At 45.2% G+C, this 26848-nt stretch overlaps 1 protein-coding gene across 2 annotated transcripts in view; it reads left to right on the forward strand.

Moving 5' to 3' along the window:
- Window positions 1-26104, forward strand: part of JCAD (junctional cadherin 5 associated) — an 84147-nt gene extending 58043 nt beyond the window's left edge. For both annotated transcript variants that reach the window (XM_084860488.1, XM_084860489.1), the window contains exons 2-4: window positions 8849-9203; window positions 13471-17174; window positions 23668-26104. In XM_084860488.1, coding sequence (XP_084716614.1) covers window positions 8905-9203; window positions 13471-17174; window positions 23668-23702 — 4038 coding nt within the window. In that variant the 5' untranslated portion in view covers window positions 8849-8904 and the 3' untranslated portion in view covers window positions 23703-26104. The remainder of the gene's footprint in view (window positions 1-8848; window positions 9204-13470; window positions 17175-23667) is intronic.
- The last annotated feature ends 744 nt before the right edge of the window (window positions 26105-26848 follow it).

Raw genomic sequence — 26848 nt, forward strand, 5'->3', positions numbered from 1 at the left:
ACATGGTTGGTAAGTGGGGGAAGAATATGTGATTACTTCATGCTGTCTTGTATGTATGTATGTATTTATTACATTTTTATACTGCCCAATAGCTGAGGCTCTCTGGGCAGTTTGCAATTAAAACCATAAAATACAGCCTGACAAGTCATAATATAAAACTTTTAATGTTTAAAAGTACCACATAAAACCAAGGTCAAGTCCAGCAGCAGTTACAGCCCAGGGAAAGCCTGTGTGAAAAGGAGCTTCTTTGCAGGAGTGATTTATTGTGCGCTTGTGATTGGCCTCTCACGGAAGTTTGTGGGTCCTTTAGATCAGCGGCCCCCAACCTTTTTTGGGACCAGGGACCGGTCCATGGAAGTCAATTTTTCCACGGACCGGGGGGGATGGGACCGGGCTGCAGTAGGGGTGTGGGAATCCCCCTTACCTTGGGTCCGTGGGGGGGCGATCTGTCTCTCCCCCCGCCCCGGAATCCTCACCGGCCCTGGACCCACTGCAGAACTACCAGCTGGCTCCAGCCGGGAGAGGACTTCCGGCCGCTGGGATGCAAATGGTGTCTGTGTAGTGAACGCCATTTGCATCCCTGTTCTTTGCAGTAATAGGCTATTACTGCAAAGAACAGGCTCTGGCCAGGGGCGGACTTCCGACCACTGGGACGCAAATGGCGTCCGCATAGCGGACACAATTTACGTCCCTGTTCTTTGCAGTAATAGGCCATTACTGCAAAGAACAGGGCTGGAGCCGGCCGGCAGCTCCGCAGACTCGCCACGGAGTGGAGCCGGCCAGGGCCGGCGAGGATTCCGGGGCGGGGGGGGAGGGACAGATCGCCTCCCCCCCGCTGCGGACTCAAGGTAAGCGGGGGTTCCCACACCCCTACTGTGGCCCAGTCCCTAATAGGCCATGGATCGGTACCGGTCCACAGCCAGGGGGTTGGGGACCCCTGCTTTAGATGATGTTGTCAACCTCCAAGAAGCCTTGTGTGCTTTTCCTCATATTCTGATATATCGGCAGTGCCAACTAGTGGCTGTATAATAAAACATATAGAAAATGTGCCTCCCCATCCCCTGCACACCTCCAGGTGCCACCTTCTCGAGATTCCTCCATGCTGCGCAGAATCCCGTGTGGGGCGACAGCCAGCCTGTCTTCGGTGCCATGCAGCAGGCCCCACTCTCTCGGTGGCGGCCCCACGCCACCCTCCCAATCCACACACACTCCCGAAAGCATGTGTCCACCCTGTGTGAAGAAGCTGATGTTAAACCTGCAAAGAATCTGGAAGAAGAAGCCCCAGTAATGGTGCGGGATTTTAGCCTGGTGTGGTGAAACTCAAGTTGTGTTTTCAGGAGGCGTTTAAAAGATGTTAGATAATGTAACTGCACAAGGGAGGGCGGGTTTTTATGTCACTTTACCCACTATGCAAGGGAAGGGAGGAAAGTAAAATACAAGCCACAAGCAGGCCTACAAAGAACGCTACTCACACCAGAGTCCCATTGAAATGAATGGGGCATAAATTAGTCGAAGATAACTTGGTCTGTTGATTTCATTGGGACAAGCAAGTCTAACATTCTCTGGACTTGGGCCATTTAAAGCTGAGGTTCTTGGGATGCCGAATTATGAACTGCTATGCTTCTCCTCAGCTAGGCTGCCCGGAGCAGCACCACTGCAACACTGAGCATTTCCTGCAGGAAGTGAAGGAGTACTGGGACCCAATCCTAGCATCTCTTCTTGCCCCCAAAACAACATATTGCCAGCTGCTGCTGTTGTACTTGTACATCGGGTGACCGTGAAGTAGATGCTTGTTGTACATGAGAAATGGCACCCACCTGCGCAGTTTCCTCTGTGAGAAGTGACTTCCATTTAGGAATTTTGTTGTTGTGGGGGAAGCAGCCCCAACACACTGCCCTCTGGATGTGTTAGACTACAAATCTCAGCATCACCAGCTAGCATGGCCGTTTGTAGGCAAACATATCCAGAGGGCAGTAGATTGCCTTAGAGAAATAGTAATGCTTTGAGAAGAATGGGCAAGGGAAGAAATGTTGGCATTTTGAGAGCAACGTGTGCTGTATTTGATGTTCCTTTTTTTTGGCTCTGTATTAGGAATATAATCAGTTACTAGAAATTCTTAAGTGGACTACATGCGTCTAGCACTTCTACCTCAAATCGCATCCCTGCTAGGGGCCGTGGCATGGTGGTAGAGCCCCTGCTTTGCATGCAGAAGGTCCTAGGTTCGATTCCCCCCCATCTCCAGGTAGGGCAGGGAAAACAACTGCCCGAAACACTGGAGAGCCGCTGCCAGTCAGTGTTGACAATACTGGACTAGATAGACCAATGGTCTCACTCAGTATAAGGCAGCTTTCTATGTTCCTATGCTCCTAATGCTTGTCTTGGCATAAATACTGGGGAGGCTGAGTGGGGCTGTGTCTAATACTCCAGAACAAACACTCCTTAAATCATCTTAAATGAGCATTTTTCTGTGGTATGAGGAGGCAAAAAAATTGGTAAGAAGAGAGTGATCTCACCGCTTCCTCTCTTTTTCTGCAAGGGCTGTGTGTGAGCAAGTATTTTCAACGTAAGCATGTCCAGTGTAGCTGAGAGATAGCCAAAGAGGGCCTGGCTCATGTTTAAATGGAGCTGCTCTGGCTAAACCTTGACAAGTCGGAAACTCTGGGGAGATAGCAAGCATCCTGAGGAAGCGAAGTCTCTCCGAAATCTGTGATGTCATTGGGAAACAAAACAAAGGAACTCCAGGAAGGCACACTGTTTTCCATCCTTTTTTTTTACTCTTGCATCAGATTAGGAAGTCTGCACATTCGATCTTGGGCAGCTTCTGATGGGAAGGGGCTTTGAAAGAAAAGGCAGCCTGCAGTCCAGTTTTTTTGCTGCTCAGGGGTTATTTGCTAAAAGGGGCAAACAAGATCAGAAATATATATATTGTCCCATGTGCTTCTCCCTTAGGGATGAGGGAGAATTTTGTTCAGTCCACATTTTTAAGCGAACTGACCTAATTCGCACTTCCTGGCCCGATACGTAGAGTGGAACACAATTATTCTTTCAATCGTGTGCTTCTCTTCATTTTGTGGTGCAGTCCTCGGGTCAAAAATGCATATAGTAGGAAAAAATGCACCCAAGAATGTGTATTTTAAGGGAAATCCTGTACAAAAATGCATATTTTAGGGAAAATAAGTACAAACATTCATGCGTTTTTTTAAAAAATTGCAGACTGGTGCAGAAATGGGATAGGATGGATTTATGATTGAACACATGCAGAATGGACATGGACTGGAAATCGACTAATTCATCTATCCATATACTCCCCTTCTTCCATGCAGAAGGAAGTTCTGGTTCCAGGGATAGCTGCTATAGCAGGGGTGGGAAACCTGTGGCCCTCCAGACGTTTTGGTCTACAACTCCTGTCGTTTTTATTGACACAAAGGACAGAATGGGCATATACAGGACAGAGTTCTTGTCCCAGTTGGGAGAGGGGTCTTCAAATGTTAAGGAGATTGACCATATGGGCATAGAAATTAGATCTCAAAAGCATAAACTTGGGCTCATTTGTTTCCTGTCCTTAATGTGTGTTCCATCCTAACTTAAGGCTTAAATCTGCAGTTTTTAGAACTCCAAAGTTCGTGTGTGTGTGTGTATGTGTGTGTATGCATCCACACACATAGAATAACTTGAATGGTTTGTCTGTACATTCGATGAATGACCGAACCCAGCAATACACATATCTAAAAGTATTGATGCTGGATTTGTCCCCTTCTGTTTATGGAAGTTCAGATCACAGTAGGCGATCAGCCAGATACTGGCATTAGTTATGCTGTCTGCACAATTGCGTCTGTAATTGCTGTGTGCATATTAGGGATGATAGAGGAGTATCAACTGACCCAATCTGCATTTCCCAAGCTAAAGCGCTGTTCAGAACACACAGGTATCCTTCGGATTTCACACCCTCTCCAAATTGTGCACTGTGGTTCTCAGCTAAAAAAAAAAATAAAATGTGTATTTTAGGATAAAAATGCTTATAAATGCATACCGTGAGAGGAAAAATGTATGTCCTAAAATATATATGCTAAAAAATACAAATTAAAATGTATTTCAATACAAATTTCATGCAGATTTTGGGTGGTGTTGTTTTTTAAGTAGCAGATTCATGTGGAAATGGAACAGACATGAACATGACTAAACATATGCAAAAATAACATAAACCAAAAATAGATGGATCTGTCCATCCTGTGTGTGTGCGTGTTGGGGGAAGTAGCACCTTTGCTGAGAGATGCTTCCCCTGTCCTTTCCATGTGTCACATGTTGCCTTGCAGGCACACACTAACCAGAATCAGCCCACCAAACATGTAGTTACATCTGTGGTGTAGATATGTTGATTTTTGAGTGCTGGTACTGGATTTGGACACCACTCATGCCTGTAACACAGCTTTACCAACAAAAAAGTGTAACCAATCCTGAAAAAAACCCCAAACACTGAATATCTGACATAATGTGTCTATTTATCCCCCCACTCCCAATGGGGAAGAAATATGCATGGGGAAATAGACAGCCACCATGCTTTTTCTTGTGTGAAAATGCTCTATCAGCACATCATTCAAAACTCTACTTCCTAGATTTTGAAGGATAACTGAAGGTTTAACTGTCATGGCTTTCTCCCACCCCCCTTTCCCTTAGAACCTTGGGAATTATAGTTCTGTGAGGAAGCCAGAGGTACAAAGAGAAAATTGTCATTATCCACACTGAACTACAATTCCCAGGGGCTCCTTCTGATAAGCTGCAAAAATGAAAACTGTTGATGATGATGCATTATTTGAATGTTCAGAGCACTTCACATAAGCTACCTCCTTCAACCTCATAATAGCCCCTTGAGGTAGGTTGGTAGTATTATCCCTGTACTGCAGATGGAAGGGCGGAGGCTGCAGGCAGAGAGAGAAATTGAGGTTTGACTAAGGCTACCTACAGAGTTAGTGGGAGAGGCGAGACTGGGTCCAGGTCTGAGGGGCCCCGGGCAGAGTGCCCTCTGTGGACCCCCTTCCTCTGTCAGTTGGCCCTGCTGGCAGGCTTCTCTGGCTGTGGGTCAGAGCTTCAGCTAATGCTGGCAGCTGATCCTAGCCACCCTCTTAATTCCGGCTGACGCCCCCAAAGCAACACTAGGATGTGGGCAGTGGAGGCTGTTGGCTGCATGGTCAGTGGGGCAGTGAATCCACTCCAGGTTTCAGTCAGAACTCTGAAGGAGCAGGCTGGTGGCTCTGATGCCAGTGAGGCAGTGAATCCACTCTGGGTTTTGGCCAGAACCAGTCAGGACTCTAAAGGAGCTACCCAAGGTGCACTGCCCCAGTGACAGTGGAGCCACCAGCCTCCACTGGCTGTGGGGCCTGGTGGTTAGATTCAGCTTCCTGGTGCTGCTGAGAGTGCTGGGTCAGACAAAAAAATAGAATTGGGGGGGGGGGTACAGGGCAGGTGTCAGGTGCTACTGAAGGCTGCAAGGTGGGGAGAGGCAATGTTTGAACTTCGGACTTCTTGATTCACTGTTCACTCTCTTAGCTGTTATGCTACACTAAGTGTTGGCCTGTTTTGCGGGGGGGGGGGGTGTCCTTTCCACCAGGGTGACTCCTTTTCCCTACGTGGTATGAAACTCAGGCTACCATTTCCAGCTTCCAAGATGAGGGTCTCTCCCTCTGCCTCACGAGGTCACTGCCTTGGAGCTGTTTGTGCCTTTCCTCCCAAAATTAAAATGTGTCTATACCTTTCCCAGCAAGGGAAAGAAAGGCTGGCTCACCAGCTTTCTGAGGGACATAACAAAAGTTTTTCTGGGGCCCATTTTCCTCGCCTTGCAGTTTTGTCTCTGGTTATTTACTTCCGTAGCCAGTGCACTTGTTAAAGGAACTGTCAAGAGTTTCTCGAGTGCTATTTTTGCACAGGCAGCAGTGTGTCAATGGCCGGAAAATGGACGCTTCACCCAAAACCATTACCCTGCGTTTATATACCACCAGGAAAAGCACATTTCTTCCTTGCACCTGTGACCTGTCAACCGCTACTCGTTTGTTTACAGTAGTCACCCTGAATCTTCTTTTTTGAGGGTGAATTGTTCTAGCAACCAGCTGTTCTATGCTCTGTGCTTACATGTTCCTCACACAGTCCCAGGTGTTCATGATTGAAAAACAATTAGGGAGGGAAAAATAATTTAAGTTGCCCTGAACCAACCTTGCCATCTGTTATAAGATTGTTCCAGACATGGCCCTTCTTCCCACGCGTCCCCTTGAAGAAAGGGACTCCTCACTTTTGCTACATACGTTGCATTTCACAACTGCTCTGTACATATTTGGGTGCTTTCAGGATAGCCTCTCTTCTCCCGCCACCCCAGGGGCTTATTGATGATCCGATGGGGGTAATTTCAAAGCTAAGAGTTATCATGCCATTAAACTATATCATGATAGATCAGGTGTGGCAAAAGTTGGCAGCAAACTGCTATGGAGGCTTACTAAGGACAAGTTTAGCTTGTTTTCAAGCTAAATTTGGTCTTAGCGAGCCGCTGGAGCAATTTGGGGGACAAACCACTGCTTTTGGGTTTTTTTAAAAAAGTCTCCACAGCAAGAATGTAGCCCACAGTGGGGAAATTGGTCCCTGGTTGCCCACTCCTGTCCTGTTATAGACAGATTCAATCAGCGAAGTGCATTGAAAAGCCTGTGCACCACACTGATGTGTTGTTAGGCTCTCATCTGCTCATTCAGACATTATGGTGTCTTAGGGCACATTCATATATGTATGTTTGTCATCAAATGGTTGTGAGTAACGGCCACCGTGGATCAAATTCTGTAAAGCTAACTTAGCATCTTACGATGCCTCAAAAAAAAAAAAATCATCCCAGGGGAGATGGTTTATCTGTTCAGGTGTAAGTACTAAGAGATGTATGTGTGTGTAAATCTCCCTTTTAAAAAGCAAGTGCGTGTAGGGTAGGGATGGCGCAGGTGCCCGATTCTGTCTGGGAATCTGGCAGACCCCTCCCCCTGCCCAAGCGTTGCTCGATGAGCCGCCTGCACTTAACTGGGCGTCGTTGTCAAATTGCATTTTTTCTGGAAAAATGACGATCACGAAAAAGCGCATATTTTCATTTACACAAAATGGGGCCATAAATAGCGCATGTGTGCAAGATTACAGGAATTTGCCTGCCTGTAATCTTGTGTATATGGGCTATTCACAGCCCCATTTTGCATATACGTGAATGTGCATATTTGCAGAAATGTGCATATTTATATATACACAAATGAGTGCATTTTTGCAAAAGTGCATATTAGCGTATATCCAAAATGGGGCCATGAATAGCCCATATGCGAAAGCTTACATGCAAGCAAACTCCTGTAATCCTGACTATTTGGGCTATTCGCAGCCCCAGTTTGCATATATGCGAATAAGTGTATTTGCAAAGATGTTCATATTCGTGCATATGCAAATACGCACATTTACAAAAATACACATATTCACGTATATGCATAATGGGGCTGTGAATCGCTGATATACACGAGATTACAGGCAAGCAAACTCCTGTAATCTTGTGTATATGGGCAATTCACGGCCCCATTTTGCGTATATGCAAATATGCGTATTTTCATGATCACCATTTTATTTTTCAAAAAATGGGGATCATGGAGCTTCACAAGGCAGCCTGGGTGCGTGCAGGCAGCTCAGCAAGCAGCGGGGAGCTCGAGTGCAGGTCTGTGTGCGCGCAGGCAGGGATGGGCTGGGTGGGTGCCCGGAGAACCCGGCCAGGGGGAGGGATGCCTGCCCAACCCTAGTGTAGGGGCAAGTGGGAAGTATCCTTGGAGCTGGTTGTCTGTGGTGTTTGAATCATCATCCCCTCATGTTTATATATCTGAGTTTGCATTTCTCGAGTACTTTTACTACAATCCTGTCTCTCCTTTGTTTATATAGCTCATCTTATACATGAAAAATTATGTGCAGCCAAGTGTCTCTGAAGCTAAGGTTGGCACCTAGGCATTTTGTAATTTTCTCCCCAGAGTTTCAGAGGATTCAACAAACAGTGTAGCAAAACAAGCAAGTAGACCAAGCCACATGTGATGGGAAAGCACGTAACTTATGCATGGGCCTTAAAGATGGTCATGCTGGGAGAGGCATTTGATGTGGTTGTCTTTCTAGTTATTCAAGTGTATCATTGCTGGGTTTTGCCTTTGAAATGTACTTACCAGTGTTCCTACATTATGCATGAGTAAAAGCTACAAAATGTGTTAAATCTCAACCTTTTATACCAATCCAAGACTATTGAATGGAATGATATCTCTTTACTATTAACTGCCTTTTCCAAATGAATTAGATTAAAATTGAAAGCCCATCTCAGCCTTGAACTTCGTGGGCAAATTAGTTACCCGCCGGAGTTCACTATGTATGTAACAGTGGCAACCTTCCTTGCATTGAGACTGAAAGGATTAACCAAATAAAGATTATAAAGTGCATTTTGTTATTAACTGCACTGTATAAATAATTATTGGGAGGCGTTATTGGAAACATGGGCTACACATGGGCCCAGATTGTATGTTTTATTAAACATAAGAAGAGCCCTGCTGGATCAGACCAAGGGTCCATCTAGTCCAGCATTCTGTTAACAGTGGCCAACAAGCTGCCTGTGGGAAGCTTACAAGTAGAGGACATGAGTGTAATAGCACCCTCCCACCCGTGTTCCCCAGCAACTGGTGTATTGCCTCTGATGCCAGAGGTAGTATATCAGCACCATGACTAGCAGCCATTGAAAGACTTATCCTCCTTGGGTTAGTGTTCCATTTTAGAGTTGAATAGTTATTTCCTTACTCATCAAGTCCTTTGCCTTCTTTTTCAGTGATGGGTCCATTTCATGAGTACCAAGGGTACCAAGGTAAATGAAGCCAGTGCAATATGTTCAGTGTAGAAGATCTCCTAATTTCTCATGGATACAAACTGACTAAAAATCCCACCAACTTGTACGAGAACAGAAGTGATGGATTCCAGCATGAGGTTGTGGATAGGAGGTCCGGTCATGCAACTTTGAATGGGTTCTCAGCCAACTCTGGAGCCTGTGCTAGCAGCAAGAAGACAGGAACCAAAAGCTACCAGAATGACGACGAAAGTAGTCATGTCATCCAAGGGAGGCAACTGGGCCCCAGTTACCACAGAGACTTCCGAGGTTTCGACAATACTCATGCTTCGGAAGTGGGGTAAGTCTTTGTTTTCCCCAATGGGTTTCCTGAGATATTTTCAAAACAAAGCCTGAGATCAGATCTCCAGTAGCCTTGATTTTTTCTTCTTTTGAGAGCACTAAAGGGAGGCTGCCACATCAGCCCCAAAAAGGAAATACATCACCAAAAAAGAGGACAAAAGAGGACACAGATTTGCATAAAATGTGCATGTGCTGATTTGTGTGTATAGAAGCAAATTTAGAAAGAATTACTATAATTTAAGTAGAAACACAATGCATCTCTCTATAGTGGGGAAGACGGTGACAAGGTGACCTGCTTGCTTGCTCAGTCTGTGGTCCATGGGCTGTTGATGGGAAACTTCAAGGCTCTAATTGTTCTTCCATCTCAGGGTTCCGCATGATTAAACTGGACTTGGGTTCTTAGGGTTCTTTATGATTAAACCAGCCTGGACATAAAAATTGGATTGTGTCCAGGTTGCTTCCAGGGACGCCCTTTTATTGGCAGGCTGCACCAGGGCAACCACCTCCTCTTTTTTGAGATGACCATGAGTTCAAATGAACTGCCCTGCCATTAGAAGAGAGTACTCAAAGGAAAGACTGAAGATACTTCATGATGTTTGACACTCTTAAATCTCAGCAGCTCTGGCCTGGTCAGTACCTAAATCAGGGGTGCAGAACCTCTTTCGAAGTCCAAATTACAATTTGGAGAAGCTCTTGGAGCCCTTCTTCCAGTTGTGCGCGGGGCCAAAGGGAAAAGGGGAGTGGCTCAAAGGCAAAGGGGGTGCAGCCAAAACACCAGCCTATTTTAGCTTAAAGGCCTTACTTCCAGTAAGCCTTAGGAGAGGCATTTTAGAATGGGGAGAAAAGCTGCACAAAAGCCAGGAAATCACCAAACGGTTGGTGGTTGGGGGGAAAGGGTGGGGCTAGAAGGGGGCATGGTCATGTGGGGAGACCCAGAGGACTGGATTGGGACCCCAAGTGGGCCGGATTTGGCCCCGGGCCTGAGGTCCTGCATCCCTAACCTAGATGATGAACTGCCTGTGTGAACCCCGTGCAAGATGCTCCAAGTGGAAGAACAAGATAATTAATGCAGTAAAAGAATTGAATTGTAGATCCAGGAAAAACTATGGTCTAACTAAAAGCCTGTCTGGCACTGGGACCAGCAAGGTAGTTAATCTCTCAACAATTTAAAAAAATCCGTATTTTAAGTGGATGGATTGATCAGTGTGATTTAATCAGTTAATACATTTAGCAGGGCACTGAGAGTTAAGGAGGAAAATCTTGTTTTGAAAATATAACAGGCAATCAAGCCCTTATAGGAAGAAAAAAAAGTACATGGGTGACATATCGAAGTACAAAAAAAAAGACCCACACAGGTAGTCTTTGCCCTTCGCTGTAAATGCAATGAGTAAGCCCCAGTGAATTGGTTGTGGGTGTCCCTACACAAGGAGGGCCATTTTTCCTTGGCTGTGTTCACTGAAGGACATATGGGACTATTTCTGGAAGGTCTCAGTAAACCAGCTCCAGCCCAGTGGAAGGGCCTGTTGTCACTTCATGAAATGTGTTGCTGCAGTTTTACTTGCCTGCAGCCAGTCAGCTATGAACGAATTTGAACTGGAACAAATTCGACAGGAAGGACTACGTGTGTTGGAGGGAGACACTTCGTAACCATGTTCCTGCAGCTGTCCATCGGCCAAACACAAACAAAAAGAAAGATTTTTTTGAAAGGCTTATGCTGAAAATACAGGTTGTTCTCCGTCAAAACCGGAAACATAAAGCAGTGTTCCATTTCTCCCCCCCCCCCCGCCCCCTGCCACACGTACGCACTTTGAAAGCGTTTCAATCCTGGGTGTGTCAATGGATCTAACTCCTGGTTTCAGTGCAACTTTTTCAATCCCCCCCTTTTTTTTTTACATGTAGAGCAGTTCATACAAAATAGCCTTGATGCAGAAGAAGTAGGAGCTTATGATATCTGAGAAAAAGCTCATTTTTCAAGTCTTCTGTCTCATGTTGCAATTCTTTGTATGAGGGCCATTTCACTGTAATAACCCAGAACTTTAAGATACAGCATGGTCTGAAGACGCATGATGTGCAGCAATCTTGCTAGAGTTAAACAGGTCTGGGTCTGGTCAGCTGTTGGATGGCAGACCACCCAGGAACCTCCGATATTTTCAGCTCCATCAAGGAAAAGCAAGATCGTTAATGTAACGAATACATCATGTCTTAATAATTCCTCTCAATGTTTTACCTGTTTGTTTCCATGGGTAGACCTCACTAGTCTTATAGTGTTGCTTAGCAAGTCATGCAGTCACCTGCCTCTACATTATTTGGCCTGCTTTATTAGAACATCTCCATGTTGCCTTCAAACCATCTGTGAAAGTGACACAGATGTGATAGTTTCATAATGCTGGTGGCAGTGCACACACCACATGGGAAGAGAAGATGGCTCTCTCATCCTAACCATGCTTAAACTTTTTTTCATACAGTGTAACTGTATTTGTATCGCCCATACTAATCTTGTATGTTGTTGATGTGAGTGCTTTCTCATTTCTGTCCCTGGAAGGAAGTAATTTTCCATCCTGAACATTTTGCCCAGCTTTGTTTTAATCTTTCTCACACAAAAAAAATCATCTCAGTTTTTTTTATGAACGGTTTTGCTTGATGGGATGAATCCATGTACGTAAATGGAAGCGAGTTCAACAGCGCTGAGAATGTGGATTATTGGCATGTGTGTGCATGTGTTTCGCTTTTTGAATCTCACTATTTTTAAGAGGAGAGGGCTTCTTGAGTTCCCCCACCCCATTCCAAAATATCTCTCTCATCCAAGAACAAACTCTACACATTAGGATTGAGGCAGAGAGAAGTTAATTCTCATGTCTGATCAATATTCTTGTCCTCCTTCTGTCAAGTTTGGTTTTTCTTTTGGCTTATGCTCATGGCAATTACGCACTTCAACCTTGTATCTGCAGGAACATGAACAGTGCATCTTGATGTGCTTTGGAGAGTTATTACTTTTAGGAATTTGTATGGATTTCTCACAAACAGCCATTTCACACATTACACACTTTCAACACAGAAAGCACTTCCATTTAAGAAAGACCATGAAGTTTAGGAAATACCATTTGTATATAGTCAGAGATGACAATCTCACACATGTGTGTGCTTCATTGCATGTACAAGGGCAAAGGAGCTGTGGACAATTGTATCTGCAGTGACACATGCAAGAGTAATCTTCTCAGGTGACTGCAACTATTTTCTTCCTATTTCTTATCCAGATGTGATTCATAGGACAATCCATGTCTGTCCTCATCAGGCAAGAAAGCCATTTGGCTGGCATAATACAGGAAGCTTCTGAATCCAGGGTTTGTTTCAGCCTTGCAAAAAAGACTACAGAAGCAAATAGCCTGGAAGGTTTTATTAGCCTGCTTGCCCACATATACCCATTTGTGGTACAAAAGGGGGCGGGGGGATCCCTCTCTTCCAGTTTACAAATTATTCCTTTCCTGGTCACCTGGAGAAGACTCTTACTCGCTGCAGGAAACCAGGCAAGTCGCTATTTATAAGTCTGGTTCTATTGCTTTCCTGCACTGGCCCAGGTGCAGCCAGAGTCATGTCAAAGATGTCCTGCAAAGAGAGAGAGAGAACATCAGTATCTGAAGACTTGAGTTACGTACTCAGCAATCTCCCCGGAGGAGAATAAAGCATCGCTGTCCAGATTCTGCCCCCACCCCCAATCTCTAAGGGAGGGAATTTCAAACTCCTTCTGTAGCTTGTCCTATTGCTGAACTACTCCATAAAACTTGAAACCCCAAGGGATGGAGATGGAAATTCCTTAAAGCTTATAGAATCCTGGAGGGGACAGTATGTTTGGCTGTTGGAACTCTGAACAGAAGCACTCCTATTAGAGGGTGAAGACATCCTACAACTTCATGTTGCAGGCCTACACTTGTAACTCGGCTTCTTTTAAGAAAACATACACACAAGTTCTCTTCATGTGTGTATGCAATGGAATGTTATGTATATAGTTTTCTAAGATGTATGCACTGTAGTAAAAAAACCAAAACGAATCAATGTACTGTTCACAAAGTACAGCTACGGCCAGAACTCTTCCGTGGTTCCATAGAGAAAGTTAACATATAACTTCTGCAGAAACCTTAGGGTGGGAAATAAGCTGGGTGACTTATGATTTTGAGCGGCTCAGATACTTTGCTACATTTGGTTTTGGAGAAGAAGAAAGCATGTTTGTTTGCACGAGCCTCTTCATTAATACCTCCTTTCCTTTGCAGGTTTTATGACAGACCGCAGTTAAGCTGTTCTTCACGCCCCAAGACGGATAAAGATCTTGCCTACTGGAGAAGAAAAGGCCAGGATTTTAGTGTATTGTTGGGTTATACTGACAGAGGAGACTCCAAAATGAAAGGAATGGCAGCACCCTGTGCCTTGTACGGGCATGATAAAGAAAGTCAGTGGGAGACAGGAGGAGGAGTGGAGAACATGAGGAGAACTGGTATGCCGGACAACTGGAAACCTCCCCGTGACTACAAGTGGCAAAGTTTACGGACAGAAGGTTGGAACCCACCAACCAAGTTTGGAGGACTTGTGTCTGATAGTGATAGAGACCAGTTGCTTCAAGATACGTATTTGACAAGACAAGGAGATACTGCCACTTCCTCCTATGTTAAGAGGAAATCGCAGTCCTTGCCGAGAGTCCTTTTGCCAGAGAGCTTGAGATGCACTGAAATGCCCTCCTTGGTCAACCATAAGCACTCGCTCAGTGGAATGAAAACCACCTCTTGCCCTCCAACTGGATTGGGCCTGGAAGCCTCCAAGCACCCAGATCCAGTGGCCCACTTCCTTCCTTTGCCCAAGCCCAAGTACGGCAGACCCCTGAAGCCCCCCTCGTATGAACTTCATCAGCAAACCAGGGGAAGCCTGGAAGCCAACTCGCTTCAGGACGACCTGCGGAAAGATGAAGCCATCTCCTATTTGACCAAAGTTAACGAGCAGATTCAGGACTCTTGTGCTCAAGACTCGGGCCTGGAGCCCCCTCTGTACATACCCCCTCCCTGCTATAAATCTCCTGCTCAGCAAAGTATGAATCGGCATTTGCGCGGTGAAGTGCCTGACTCTGCCGCGTGCTTTAATAACGGCATGCAGAGTCCAGTAGAGAGAGCCATCCTCGGTTACCCACCCACTGCTGGTGCTGGGGGTGAGCACTGGAAAGACAAGCTGATTCCTCATGACAAGAAGAGCCATCCTAGGTATGCAGAGGGCTACCTGTCTTCTGTCCAGTACATTCCTTTCGATGACCCTCGAATACGGCATATTAAAATAGTACACCCAGATGGTCTTCGGAAGGAGGAGAGAGTTGCTAGGGATGCCAGTCAGATGCATCACTATGCCTTCCAAGAGAGTCCTCTGGAACTAAAGTACAGCAGTGCCTTTTCAGATTTGCCAGATGCTCTAAATACTGCTGTGAAAGGCGACCAGGTCCCTGGAAGCTCTGCACAAGGCAGCAGATGGCTGGCAGAGTCCAGCGTCGACCAGGACAATTGGGCCTTGTCTGTCCAAAGAGACGCAGGTCGTGACGCAGGTAATGACTTGAGCTGCAACTTCCCCCAAGGCCGGCTGTCTGCACGAAGCCCGCATACAGAACCCCCCTGTGAAACTGTGACAAAAGTGAAAACCTTTGAACCTGGAACAGAGATCCTGAACAAGAGGAGTTCAAAGAAAAAAATGAACGAAATGATATTTTGCTTGGTCTCCGTCCCAGTGAAATCTGAACTGAACCTGCCAGATACCGATAGGAACAACAACTTAACCCAGGGAGCCAGTGAGAAGGATGGGCTTGATAACAGTGGGGTTCTGCAGGAACAAAGTCTCCTAAGTACGTCTTCCACAGACTTGGAGCTCCAAGCTCTTACAGGAAGCATGACAAATAAGAATGAGTTACAAAAACAAGAGTGGTGGAGACCAGAGTTCAAACAAATGAATGACCTCAGAGTCCTGCAGCCTGCAAAGCACAAGGAGCTCCAGTACTCTGGCTCATGGCCAGGTGACCAGTACAAGGACCAGCAAACGCAGACCAGTTCTATGGAAGAACCCAAAATCCTGCGGCACCTCCATGACTTAGACCTCAGGGGATCAAATACGGTGACAACTTCCCAGTTGTTAAGATATGGAACATCCGCTGCAGAGCCAACACTGACTGTATTACCTGCTGATGACAGAAAATGTAGGCTGGTTCCATCCAGTGTGAAAGGCCAGGGGTGTCTTGAGAAACCCAGCAATAGTGTGTGTTCTAGGGGTGTGGTACCTGGCCCAAAGGCATGCCCAAACCTGCCTTGTGCTTCCTGTGCAGGTCTTCCTGGGCAGGAAAGGGAAGCGAATTCTGTCCTCAAGGAGGAAGGAAGCTCGCCTTGCAGCAGTAAGGAGCTGTTTGGACAGTTCCTCTTGAAACCTGTGAGCCGCCGTCCTTGGGATATAATAAGCGAGCTAGAAAGTTTTAACAAGGAGCTTCAAGAACAGGAGGAAAGTAGTGAAGATGGTGTGGAGAATGAGGACAAGAAGGAGAGAGAAGAGGAGGAGGAGGAGGAGGAAGGAAAGAAAGAAAGGGGAGCCTGCATGACTGATGGACCAAGCCAGGCCCATAGGCCCAGCATGCAATCAGAAACTGTTATACCAGTTGCTCCTGTATTTAAACGGGGAAAGGATAAAAGCAAGTCTAAAAGTTTAGATGAATCTGGAAGTTCAAATGGAAGGGTTGCACCTCGTGATCTTGAAACACGTGCTGGATTGCAAAGCGGTTTGCAGGCCAAAGAGAGGGGTGGATCAGTCAGGGAAACAAACGGATATCTTATTGTAGAATCAAGAAAAGAAGCTGGCAAAAGGATAATAAAGCAGGCTACTAGTCCACAGCCAGCCAAAAAAGTTATGACAAGTAGCCACAGCGACGAGAGTCACTACAATCCATTCAACAGCATCAAGGTCAGGGAAGAGAGGCAAGTTAAAAACAACAAAGTCAGTGTCATTGACTTTGATCTGCTGAAGAAGAATGCAGCAGTCAGGAATAACCTGGCTTTGGAAAGAGGGTCTTTAGTGCGCTTATCTTTAACAAACAGGAATCAAGGTCTCTCTGAGCCAGATTTGAGGTCTGTGGGCCTTGATGATGGTCAGGGGCCTGGCACACTTGATTGTTATGGAGAGCCTGTCACCACTGAGATTCCTCCAAATGAATCACTTCAGGCAAGAGCAGCCAGGATCCTGGGCATAGATGTGGCTGTGGAGTCCCTCTTACCTGAAAACAGAACACTTTGGGATGAACGTTCTCACTCCAACAATGTGCCCCAGAGCCCTGAATTATCAGCTGAAAAGGTACTGGGGGGCACGATGGAAGCAAAAGCAACTTCTTATGAAGGAAGGCGAAAGTGTGGCTGGACAGAAAGCTCCTTCTTTGCTGGAGATAGAAACATCTCATTGGGGTCCTTTGAAGAGCAGAATTCTGGCCCAGAAACTTTGATAGATGAGCAACATTTCGAGCATCATAAAGATCTTATTAGACACCGAGAAGACCAAGGTCCCCCTCTTGAGTCTGTTGTGCTTCCATTTGCAGAAAGAAATTTGGTTCCACGCAGCCTAGAAAAGAGAGCTAGAAGCACTTCGAAGGTGATCGAGACCTTGCAAGGCAAACTTGCAGCTCCCCCTAGCCGAGCTGCCATGGATCGTCTGGTGAGGATGAAAGAAATAGACTCGGTTTCTCGTATGAGACGACTCAGCATAAAAAATGCAGATTCCAGCGAGGATGGAGATGAGGACAAACTGCCCAAGTGGCCTGAAGAAAGAGGAAGTGATGCCTCCTTTGGCCATAATGAGCTGCCCCGCAAACTGTCCCATGGGAGTTCTGTCTCCAAGCGCATCATCTCCCTAGCTGAAAATGGACTCTTGGACAACAGGAACGAGAAGAAAACTGGAAGAGATTTATTTTGTTTCGGTAAGCTGTACATTTCCACAGGGTTTGTGTGGTCAGCACTTCGGTGGGAGAGGAATATACACTTCCTCTGAAGGGAAAGATTATTTTCCTGTTTCCATCTTGTGTATAAACTCTGTAACTGATATTTAATTCCAAGCAAGCAGTGCTTGGAATAAAAAAAAGTCAGTGGTTGAGATATTTACTCCAGTAAAATCAGTGTCTTGCATGCCACACTGATTTGCAGTTGCAAGAAAAATAATATCCCTTTTCCAGTTGTCTCAGTGTCCCCTGGTCTTTGAATTATTTTATGAGTTAAATGCCAATATAAATACTAGAGATGGAAGGGTTAAATCTCCCCTTGCCATGTGCTGTGCTCCTGATGAAAATCACGCCCTTTCCCCCACCCTGACACTTGGCACTGCATTTTTTAAAACCCAGACACGGTTGCTAGAGAAATATTAAAAGTAACATCTGGATTGGCCCTCACAGTTACAGGGACTGTGTGTGTGTGTGTGTGTGTGTGTGAGAGAGAGAGAGAGAGAGAGAGAGAGAGATTTGGTTCGCGCTTTCTGACAACCCATCAGTTCATTGTGCACAGGTGGGCGCACACGTCATGCTGCACAACCTATGAAAGAGCCGATCGTGGGTTGTGTGCTGAAGTGGAGGAGGCAGGCATACGTCCCCGTTTTTAAACCAGTCGGTTGTTGTTACGTGCAAACAGCCCCAGAGAAAGATGGTTGGGTTCCTGTCAAGCCACCTGGGAGTCCGTTCAGAGTAGCAGTAGTTGTCCCACCAATAAATGGATCACTATAAGACTGCTTTCTCCTCCTACTGCTAAGTCCACAGCAGAAGTTCCATGGATGAATTCATGGTGCTTTGAGGGAGGAAGTGTTTAATCAATATAGAACTATTCCTCAACTTCTTACCTTTGAGGTTCAGCTATATGCAGAAATGTAATGAGTATGTTAACTTTTAGTGTGTGCCTAAAACCCTACTCTCTTTTGTGGAAGCTTTTTCTGCATAGGAAATCCATCATGCAGTATGTTAAGCTTTCCTGAGTGGAGTGGAGTGGAGTGGAGTGGAGTGGAACCTCTTTAGTTCCAGATCAGCCTTTCCCAACCTGGTGCCCCCCAAGATGTGTGGAACTGCAGCTTCTATCATCCTCAGCCAGCATGGTCCATAGCTATGCTGGTTCGGGCTGATAGGACATGTGGTCCAACACATCTGGAACGGCACCTTGTTGGGGGAAGACTGTGCTAGAAGGTTGTCCTGCACTTCTAAGAGGACTGCCATTTTGGCTCTGAACAGTTGAGTAGCAGACATGAGGAAAGATTCATAGCAAGCTTCAAAAGCCTGCCAAAAAGCTGTGTATTTTAACTGCATGTATTGTGGTGATTTTAAAATACCTTATCATAACCAGTTATATAGGTACTGCTGAGGAATCATCACAGGTAATCTGAGGTGTGGGGTGGGTCTCTTTCCGCCTCCTCAGTAGTGCCCCTGCTTCAAAGACTTTTACCATATTGCAGAATAACTTCTAAGATAACTATAAAAAGTAGCTATAATTTTAAAATGAGAGCATTGGCCTTACAGAAGAGCCTCACTGGGCAGGCCATGCTTATTTACACAGCCTGTGGTCAGAGCGCTTTTCTGCTCTGCCTCCTTTATCAGAAGACAACCTGCAAAGCTGAGAGTAACTAGTCTTTAATAATCTCCCTCACTGGTTGAAATGAAGCACATATCACAATTTATTTTGATTCCACAAAAAACTTTAATATCTCCTCCTGTAATTTTAAATTGGCTAGTGAACAAGCTCACCCGTCCTCTGATGCAGCTCCAGGAAACAGTTTTAATAAATTGGTTCTGAATGCAGAAGAGAGGATGTATAGTCTAAAACAGGGTTGGGGAACCTGTGCCCCTTGAGATGCTTTGGACAACATCTACCATCATTCCTGCTGGCTCCCATCCAGACCACGCTGATGGAAGCTGGAGTCAAACAACATCTGCAGGGACCTAGTTTCCCCACTAAAGCCAGTGTTCTAGAAATGTCCATAAATAAAAGTGGGACCCTTGGTCCGTTGTGCTGCGTCACGTTATAAGCCCACCAGATCTATCTGTGGCAGCTTTAGTACTCAATACACAGCTGGGTCTCAAGAAATGGTTCTCCAGTGTCTAGCAAAGCGGTGGGCCACATGTGGCCCCCCGATGTCTTTTCTGGCCCCCACTGCCCCATTTCCACTGAAATTTGGTGGTGCAGCAGCAAAAAATTGCGATCTGCCACCGAAATTGGGTGACGTGGCAGCAGCAACAAAGGGGGCTATTTTGCTTGTTTTCAAGCAAAATCATGCTCCTGGAAAACTGTGGCCTTCTTTGCTGCTGCCGCATCTCCGAATTGCAGCAGCAAAATCAGGAATGCGGCAGCAATTGTAGCAGTGGTAGGGAGGGATGTGGTTCCTCCTGGGTTTCGAAGGGTGGGGGAAATTGGCTCCCGGACCCATCGAAGCTGCCCACACCTCTTCTAGCTAGCAATGTTGGAGAAATCCACAATAGAATCAAATGAGTTCAGATTTTAATGAATCTGACCTGCAAATTCTGCAGCAGACCAGTTTTTCCCAAGTTGCCCAGATTCCACAGACTTGCAGACCATTTTTTTTAACTTTCTGAAATTTAGTGCAAATTTAGTAATAGAAAAATATGCTTTTAAAAAAAGGCAGAAAATGTGCATTTCCCCGATAGGCTAAAGCATGAAAATGTGCATTTGGGGGAAATTTTCACATTTTGCGAGATCTGTGCATTTTTGCAAGGGCAAATTTGCACAAATGTGAATTTGTGCCAATGCGAATTTGCGCGAATTTGGAAACCCAAATCCAATTCTGTCAGTGAGTGAACGACAGAATGGAAAGTATCTGACAATCCGTCAAATGCTGACAAGATGAATTTTACACAATTCGTACATCCCTAGCTCTAGCCCATACAAAGGGCCAGAAACCACAGGAGGTTTTTGAACAGAAATTTGAAAGCTGCTGACCTTCCTGCTCACATACCAACACAATCCTAGAGCTGGGCAAAACTGTTTCCCTGCTGGCCAAGACAATAAGCCACAAAATAGTGAATGGACAGGTGGCATCTCTTCCCTCTCTTCAAACAAAATATCTGTGTCCTATAGCCATGGAGCAAGCATCTCATGGAGAAGTATGGCTAATGTCAGTAGCTTCAGATGAGTCAAACCAAGTTAACCAACCCACATGATAAAGGGGAAGACAGTACCCCCAGTTCTACCCTCCACACACAAACCTTGTCCCCTCCACTCCAGGAACATAGGAAGCTTCCTTCTGCAGGGTCAGACCGTTGGTCCATCTAGCCCAATATTGTTGACACTGACTGGCAGCGGCTGTCCAGGGTTTCAGGCAGGATTCCTTCCTAGCCCTACCTGGAGAGGCCGGGGACTGAACCTGAGACCTTCTGCATGCAAAGCAGGGGCGCTGCCACTGAGCTATGGCTCCTCCCCCCTCAGCTGTGGCTTTCGTCCCTCTGCCTTAGACAGAGATCAGGTCTCTATCTGATAGGACTTGAGAAGAATTGCTTCCCAGTCCCATACAAATGTATATGTATTAGGAGAAATATGCCCACAAATGGGTACGAATTTTCATGGGAACTTTAAAAAAATATCTCAAACTGATGCAAAAATGGGACAAACTAAACTTAAGACTGAGAAAATGAGAAACTGAGTAAAACCAAAATTGTCAGATTTTTCCATCCCTGTTGCTGCCACTATAGGGCCCAGCTCACTAGACGTGGCTTGGCTGAGATCCTTGCAGATGGCTTTTCTCTCTTTATGTGCCAGAATTGTTGTCTATATTTGGGGCATGTCACATGTTCCTGTTTCTCCTGTGATAAGGGCAGCTGTTGTGTTAGCCCAGCCTTCCCCAACCTGATACCCTCCAGATGTATTGGACTAGAACTAGCCACCCATGCTGGGAGTTGTAATCCAACACATCTGGAGGGTACTAGGTTGGGGAAGACAGTGTTAGCCTAATTTGTGTGAAACGGGTCACATAGATCAACCATCTAAGAGTTTTCCTAGTTAGCTAGCCATTTCTCTTGCTGAAGATAACTCCAGCTGGACAATCCCACTGCAGTCAACCTGCAGGGCACACATGACTGCTTTGCTGTCAATTAGACTGCTGTGGCTGTCCCTATGTTTATTTAATAATTGACTTTCTGCATCAAGAAGCAGACATGCTGAAAATATAGCATCATGGGAGGTCGACAGTCAGCCCCCTGTTTCTAAAACATTATGAATTTATGCAGTTCCTTTCTTTGTAGTGGTTGCATCTGAGAACAAAATAATTTTGTGGTGAGTGAGGAAGGGAGAGAAAATGTAACTGAGCTGCTTATAAAAGCCACAGCTTGCCCTCTCTCAAAGCTTGCTATCCAAATAATGGACTGAATCTGGAAATCTTTACTTCGGTAAATTTTCCCCTTGCAAGGCTCTCTTAATTGGCAGGGAAATGGAAGTCATTAACCTCAAAAAGAGTACATTGTATGGTTTCATTTATCTGTTTACATGGTGTTACGTTTTGTTGGCAGCTGTGTGGATGGGAAGTAGTGACTTCTGATTTGGATGGCCATCTATATATTCTTTAAAATACACCCTAGTATTAAATTGGCAGGTACGTAGGTTAAAGCCAGATCCCCACACCGACTCTGCTTGAAAAAGAATGCTGTGCAACTCTAAAGCTTGCTATCTTTCAAATAACTGATAAGGTTTCAACCAAAGCTAACCTATCTGACCCATTTTGGATCCTCAGAAACCACATAACAATTGCCCTCAACACTCCTCATTACCTTTAATGTACTGGTAACATTACCATATCTAAGTATCCTTAAACTTCATACACAGAAGAAGCAGTTGCTTGTAACGTAGAGGTAATGGCCTGGAGGTATATTCTACATGCACTGTAGTGAGGCCTAGACCCAGTTCTCACATTACGGCTACAACCCTGAGTAGCTGTGAATGAGTGGCAACAAGTGAGCATGCTGGCTGCTGGCCAGCCCCCACTCCCACTGAGCTAAACAACCCAAGGACACTTCGTCCCTGGGGTCTTGTACAGTGTCCAAACCCAGAATGGTAGCTTGTTAGGGGAGGAGCAGACTTGTAACCCGTGGTTTGTTCTTGAGTTACACATCTGGGTTGTTCCTCCCCCAACAACCTCCAATTTCAGGTTCAGACGTCTAGATAAGCAGCCCAGGGCTAGAGGATGCCTGAGTCGTTCAGCTCAGCAGGGGCAGGCAGGCAGCTGGGAGCCAACACACTTGCTCGCTCCCATGTCATTCTCAACAACCCATGATTTAAGAAACCGTGGCTTGTTGCACCATGCAAACTGGATATTAACTTTGTCCTTGCTCTACTTTAAGTCTCAACTTTTCAATTGGAGCGGCAGGGGGTGACGAATAATCGTTATGTGGCCTTTCCAAGGTCCAGCTAACAAAGAAGTATGTCCTGAGCATAATAGCACATCATGAATAACACTGAGTGCTGGTGTAATCCGTTGGGTCTGGTTGTACATTGGGTTCAAGTTGTACTGTAGCATTTAACTCGCTGGGTATCCTTGGACAAGCTATTAGTCTCTGTGATCTATCTGTCAAATGGGATTACTGTGCAAGGCTGTTGTGAGAATGAGCAAGATAAAGACTGTCAAGTACTCAGTTTCAACAAGTAATCAATGGCCTGGTTTACACATAACTCTAACCCATGGTTTATTTAACCCAGTCTGGCAGAGGACTGAATGGACAACTGATTGGTTTGTGTTCTCAATCCCTGGCTTACTTGTTTCCCTCCTGCTTTGCCCACTCCCTCCCTGTCTCCAAAATGCTTTTGTGATGCTATAGTACTGGCATGTGTCTCAGTGAAGAGCTGTGACTCAGCGGTAGAGCACATGCTTTGCATGTAGAAGGTCCCAGGTTCAATCCCTGTCATCTCTGGGTAGGAGTAGAAAAAATCCTGCCTGAAACCTCCGAGAGCCACTGCCAGTCAGTGTCAACAATAATGGGCTAGATGGACCAATATTCTGACTTGCTATAAGACAGCTTTCAGTGTTCCTATATGTCCCATGTAGAACGGCTGGGTTCTTTTTTTACCATTCTTCCCCACGACCTCTGTAGCCTGGCAAAACAAGCCACGGCTCTGGGCTCACATGTAATGACAACTCAGCCCAGAGTTCACAAGCCAACAAACAAACCATGGGTCCTGGTCCTGGGTTGTTTGTGGTTAACAAACCACAGTTTGTTAGCGTGGCCATGTTCGCAGATCACGACAACCTAGAATTCAACAACCCATATCATGGGTTAGCATTATGTGCGAACCAGGCTAATGTGTCACTCCCACTGAAATCAAAGGGACCTGCATAAGCATAGCTGAGAGAGGAGAACCATTATTAATTACTGATACTACTAATAATGGCCGCCTTTCCTACTGGTGCTGCTAATAATGGTTGCCTTTCCTTTTTTACAGATGCATATGATCCCACCAGAGTTGAAAGGGTGTGATACAAAAAGACATGAGTCTCGAGCGATTTCTACCCTCAGTGGAGCATTTTGCTGGGTTCCAACACATGGAAATAGCTTTAAGCCTCGGTGTTTCGAGTGTACTGACAAAGCCTCCATCTTTGCCAGTGGGGGGAATCAGTACTTCATATTCCACTGCTTGATGGAGCTTGCATGACAGAGAGTGAGAGCAAAAAAATCTCTCACTTTGGAACCATCTGTTTTTTTGTAGCATTAAGACTTTAATGCCTCTACTTGGCATGAATTGGTCATTTTTAAACTGTGCTGAGCAGCGTTCAGCCAGGATGGTAAACAGGATGAAGATGGGAGGGGCGTGAGGCGAAGGTTGGCGTGTTCCTCTGCGCAAAATGTAAACAGGGGAGATTAGCAAAATGATTTTTTGAAAGAATGTGAATTTCTAAGCTAAACATCCGAACCTCTGAACCTTAAGCTTTGTTTAACTTAGGCCAGAAAGCAGGCAGCGAGAAAGACGCCGCTGCCACCTTTTCAGCTTGAGGGAACGCAAGCCAGCAGGAACGGAGTCTGATTGACTGACTGTGAAATCAGCTTGGACTTCGACTGGTTGAAGGGGCTTTGATTTAAGTTTCTTACTTGCCACGTGCAAAGAAAATAAAAGGAAACGCAAGCAAAACAAAAAGAACCGAGGCCAAGGCGTTGTCCTACATGTAATTGCAGCCTGTACAGACCCTGCTACCAACTTACCAGTACCAGCACAATCCTGGCTGCTGTTTTGCACTCACTATTACCTAGTTAGCTCTTCTTTTTGTAGTTTGGACTAAAAATTCTTTGTAAGACAGAATTGCTAGTTTAATACAGAAGACCCTTTAAATGAAGCAACTTTTTAACAGAGCGTGATCTATTTTTCTACAGTACAGCAACTTGCTAACTGTTGCTGGGTTGTTAAGACACATCTTTTTTATTTTTAAGCAAGACAGGCTTTCAGAGAAGCCAACCAAGAAGGGTTTATTTGTGTGTCCTGTGCAATTCCACATGATCCTCCTATCCACCGCCACCACCCTGTCCTTTGTAACAAGGGGTATGTGTGTATGTGTATATATTCACCTATAAAGCAAATTTGTATTTAGACAGGCGTACAATTTCATTTTCTTATTGCTTGGATCGCTGCTTTTAGAGGAGAACAGCGCTTATAATGGTCCAGGATGGTCTTCCACTTGTAACATTCCACAGGTTTAATTACCAAAAAGTAGGAGTGGCGTAAAATCTAGCACAGCTTTCCCCAGTTTGGTGCCCTTCAGACAAGCTGGACGTGAATTCCCTTCATTTGCAGCCAGCGTGGCCACTGATCCTAAGAAATCTGCAGTGGCACAAATGTTAGAGACTTGAAGACGTCCAAATCTATCCATGGAATATGTGTCAGAGCCTCTTTCATAGTTCCTGGAATAATCCAGTGCCATCCCTATCTAGTAGTAAAGGCTGGTGTCTCTTTACAGCAGCCCTCAAGGCACCTATGACACATAATAAGCCTCACAACGAGCTACAACCCCACCTTTGGCTGACATTGTGGTCCTGCAAGTGGTGAAGGGAAGCACCAACTCGTGAGTCCAGGGTCAATTCCTAGTGTAATTGACATGGTAGGAACAGTTTCACTTCCTTGTACCAGATCTTCTCTGCACGTTTCACCTTCCTTGTACCAGATTTTATAAGCAGCCAGTTTGAAAGAGCAACCCATAGGATTGGGTTGTTGCTGTGTGTGTTTGAGGTTTTATATTTACACTAACCTTTTTAGTATGATAATCCCATGTCAGATCCACTCTTGTGACCATAACAAAGAGCTTTTTTTGTCACTTCTTTTTAAAGCATTCCTTTTAAAAATATATTCCAAATGTATTTAAAGAGAACCTTGCAATACCAATGTAACCTGTACAACACATATTTACATAGACTTCGAAACAAAACATGGGTGCCCGTCTGTGTTTTTGTTTGCTAACATACTTCTGAAAATTTATTTCTGTCTGCTTGCATTGGCCTTTTTATATGTTGTTGTTTTCTCTTAAAGCCGTGTTATCTGTTAAGCATTTCAAATTCCTGAGATCTTATTTTTGGGGTGGTCCTATTATTTGGTGAAATATAAAAATAACCCACCTTTTGTGCTTTTGCAACCACAATTGCTTACCTGTAACACGTGATTCTATTACATAGGATCATTATTAATTATTTAAAGTTTGTTATACATTAAGCAAAATAGTTGTACAGTTTCCTTTATTGGAACATGTGGATTTTCTTTCTTCTGCCGCAGTAGGGTGTCTGTATCTCTTCCTCTTTTTGCGCCTTCAAAAACACGGATATCGTAGTTGATAAGCATAAGAGAAAAGTATAGCAGCAGGAGCAAGCAGCAGTCCCTGAATAAAAGTAGTGGATATGACAACAGTGAGTCCATGTTTCTGATGGGCAAGTTCATTCATTTTCATATTATGTATAAATGGCTCTGCTGTATAAGAATATATTCAAAGTGGCCACTGGGCACAGAGACAATATTAGACTCTAGAATAAAGCTACAATCCTATGCATATTTAGACAGAAAAAAGGCCTGCAACTCCCAGGATTCCCCAGCCAGCATAGCTGGGAGTTGCAGGCCTTTTTTCTGTCTAAACATGCATTGGGTTGCACCCTTAATGGTCTTGGGAGAGGGGGAGAGTAGTCTTTAGTTGGTTCTGTGTACTTCACGTCTTTTAAAATGTGCTAAGCCAACCCTGCTGTGTTTGGGAGCTTTCCTGCTCATTCTGCTGAGCATGGGCCTGGAATTCTTCCCCCCGAAGTCCTACCCTGAGTGCACTACTGAAAGCAGCCTATGAACTAAGTAATAAAAATACAGTGACAGCATAGTTGTCAATAAAAACAACATTTGTACATAATTCTGGCTCTAGTGCAGAAGCCAGTGCAGTGTGCAGTGCAGTGCAGTGCAGTGCAGTGTGAGTTGTTCTGCTCTAGTGCAGAACAACCCACACCCTTCCAGAGGTTGTTGAACCCCAGCCAGTGTGGCCAATAGTCGGGACTGATGGGAGCTGTAGTATAACAATATCCCTACCAGTGTTCTATTTGCAGGGAGTGTCAATAATGTCATTGCATAGCTTAGTCACTAGGTGGCACTGGAATTAGTTGGATCTGGA

The sequence above is a fragment of the Heloderma suspectum genome, chromosome 5 (genome assembly GCF_057233095.1).
Source record: "Heloderma suspectum isolate Gila_16-S chromosome 5, 16-S_ref, whole genome shotgun sequence".
Lineage (NCBI taxonomy): Eukaryota > Metazoa > Chordata > Lepidosauria > Squamata > Helodermatidae > Heloderma > Heloderma suspectum.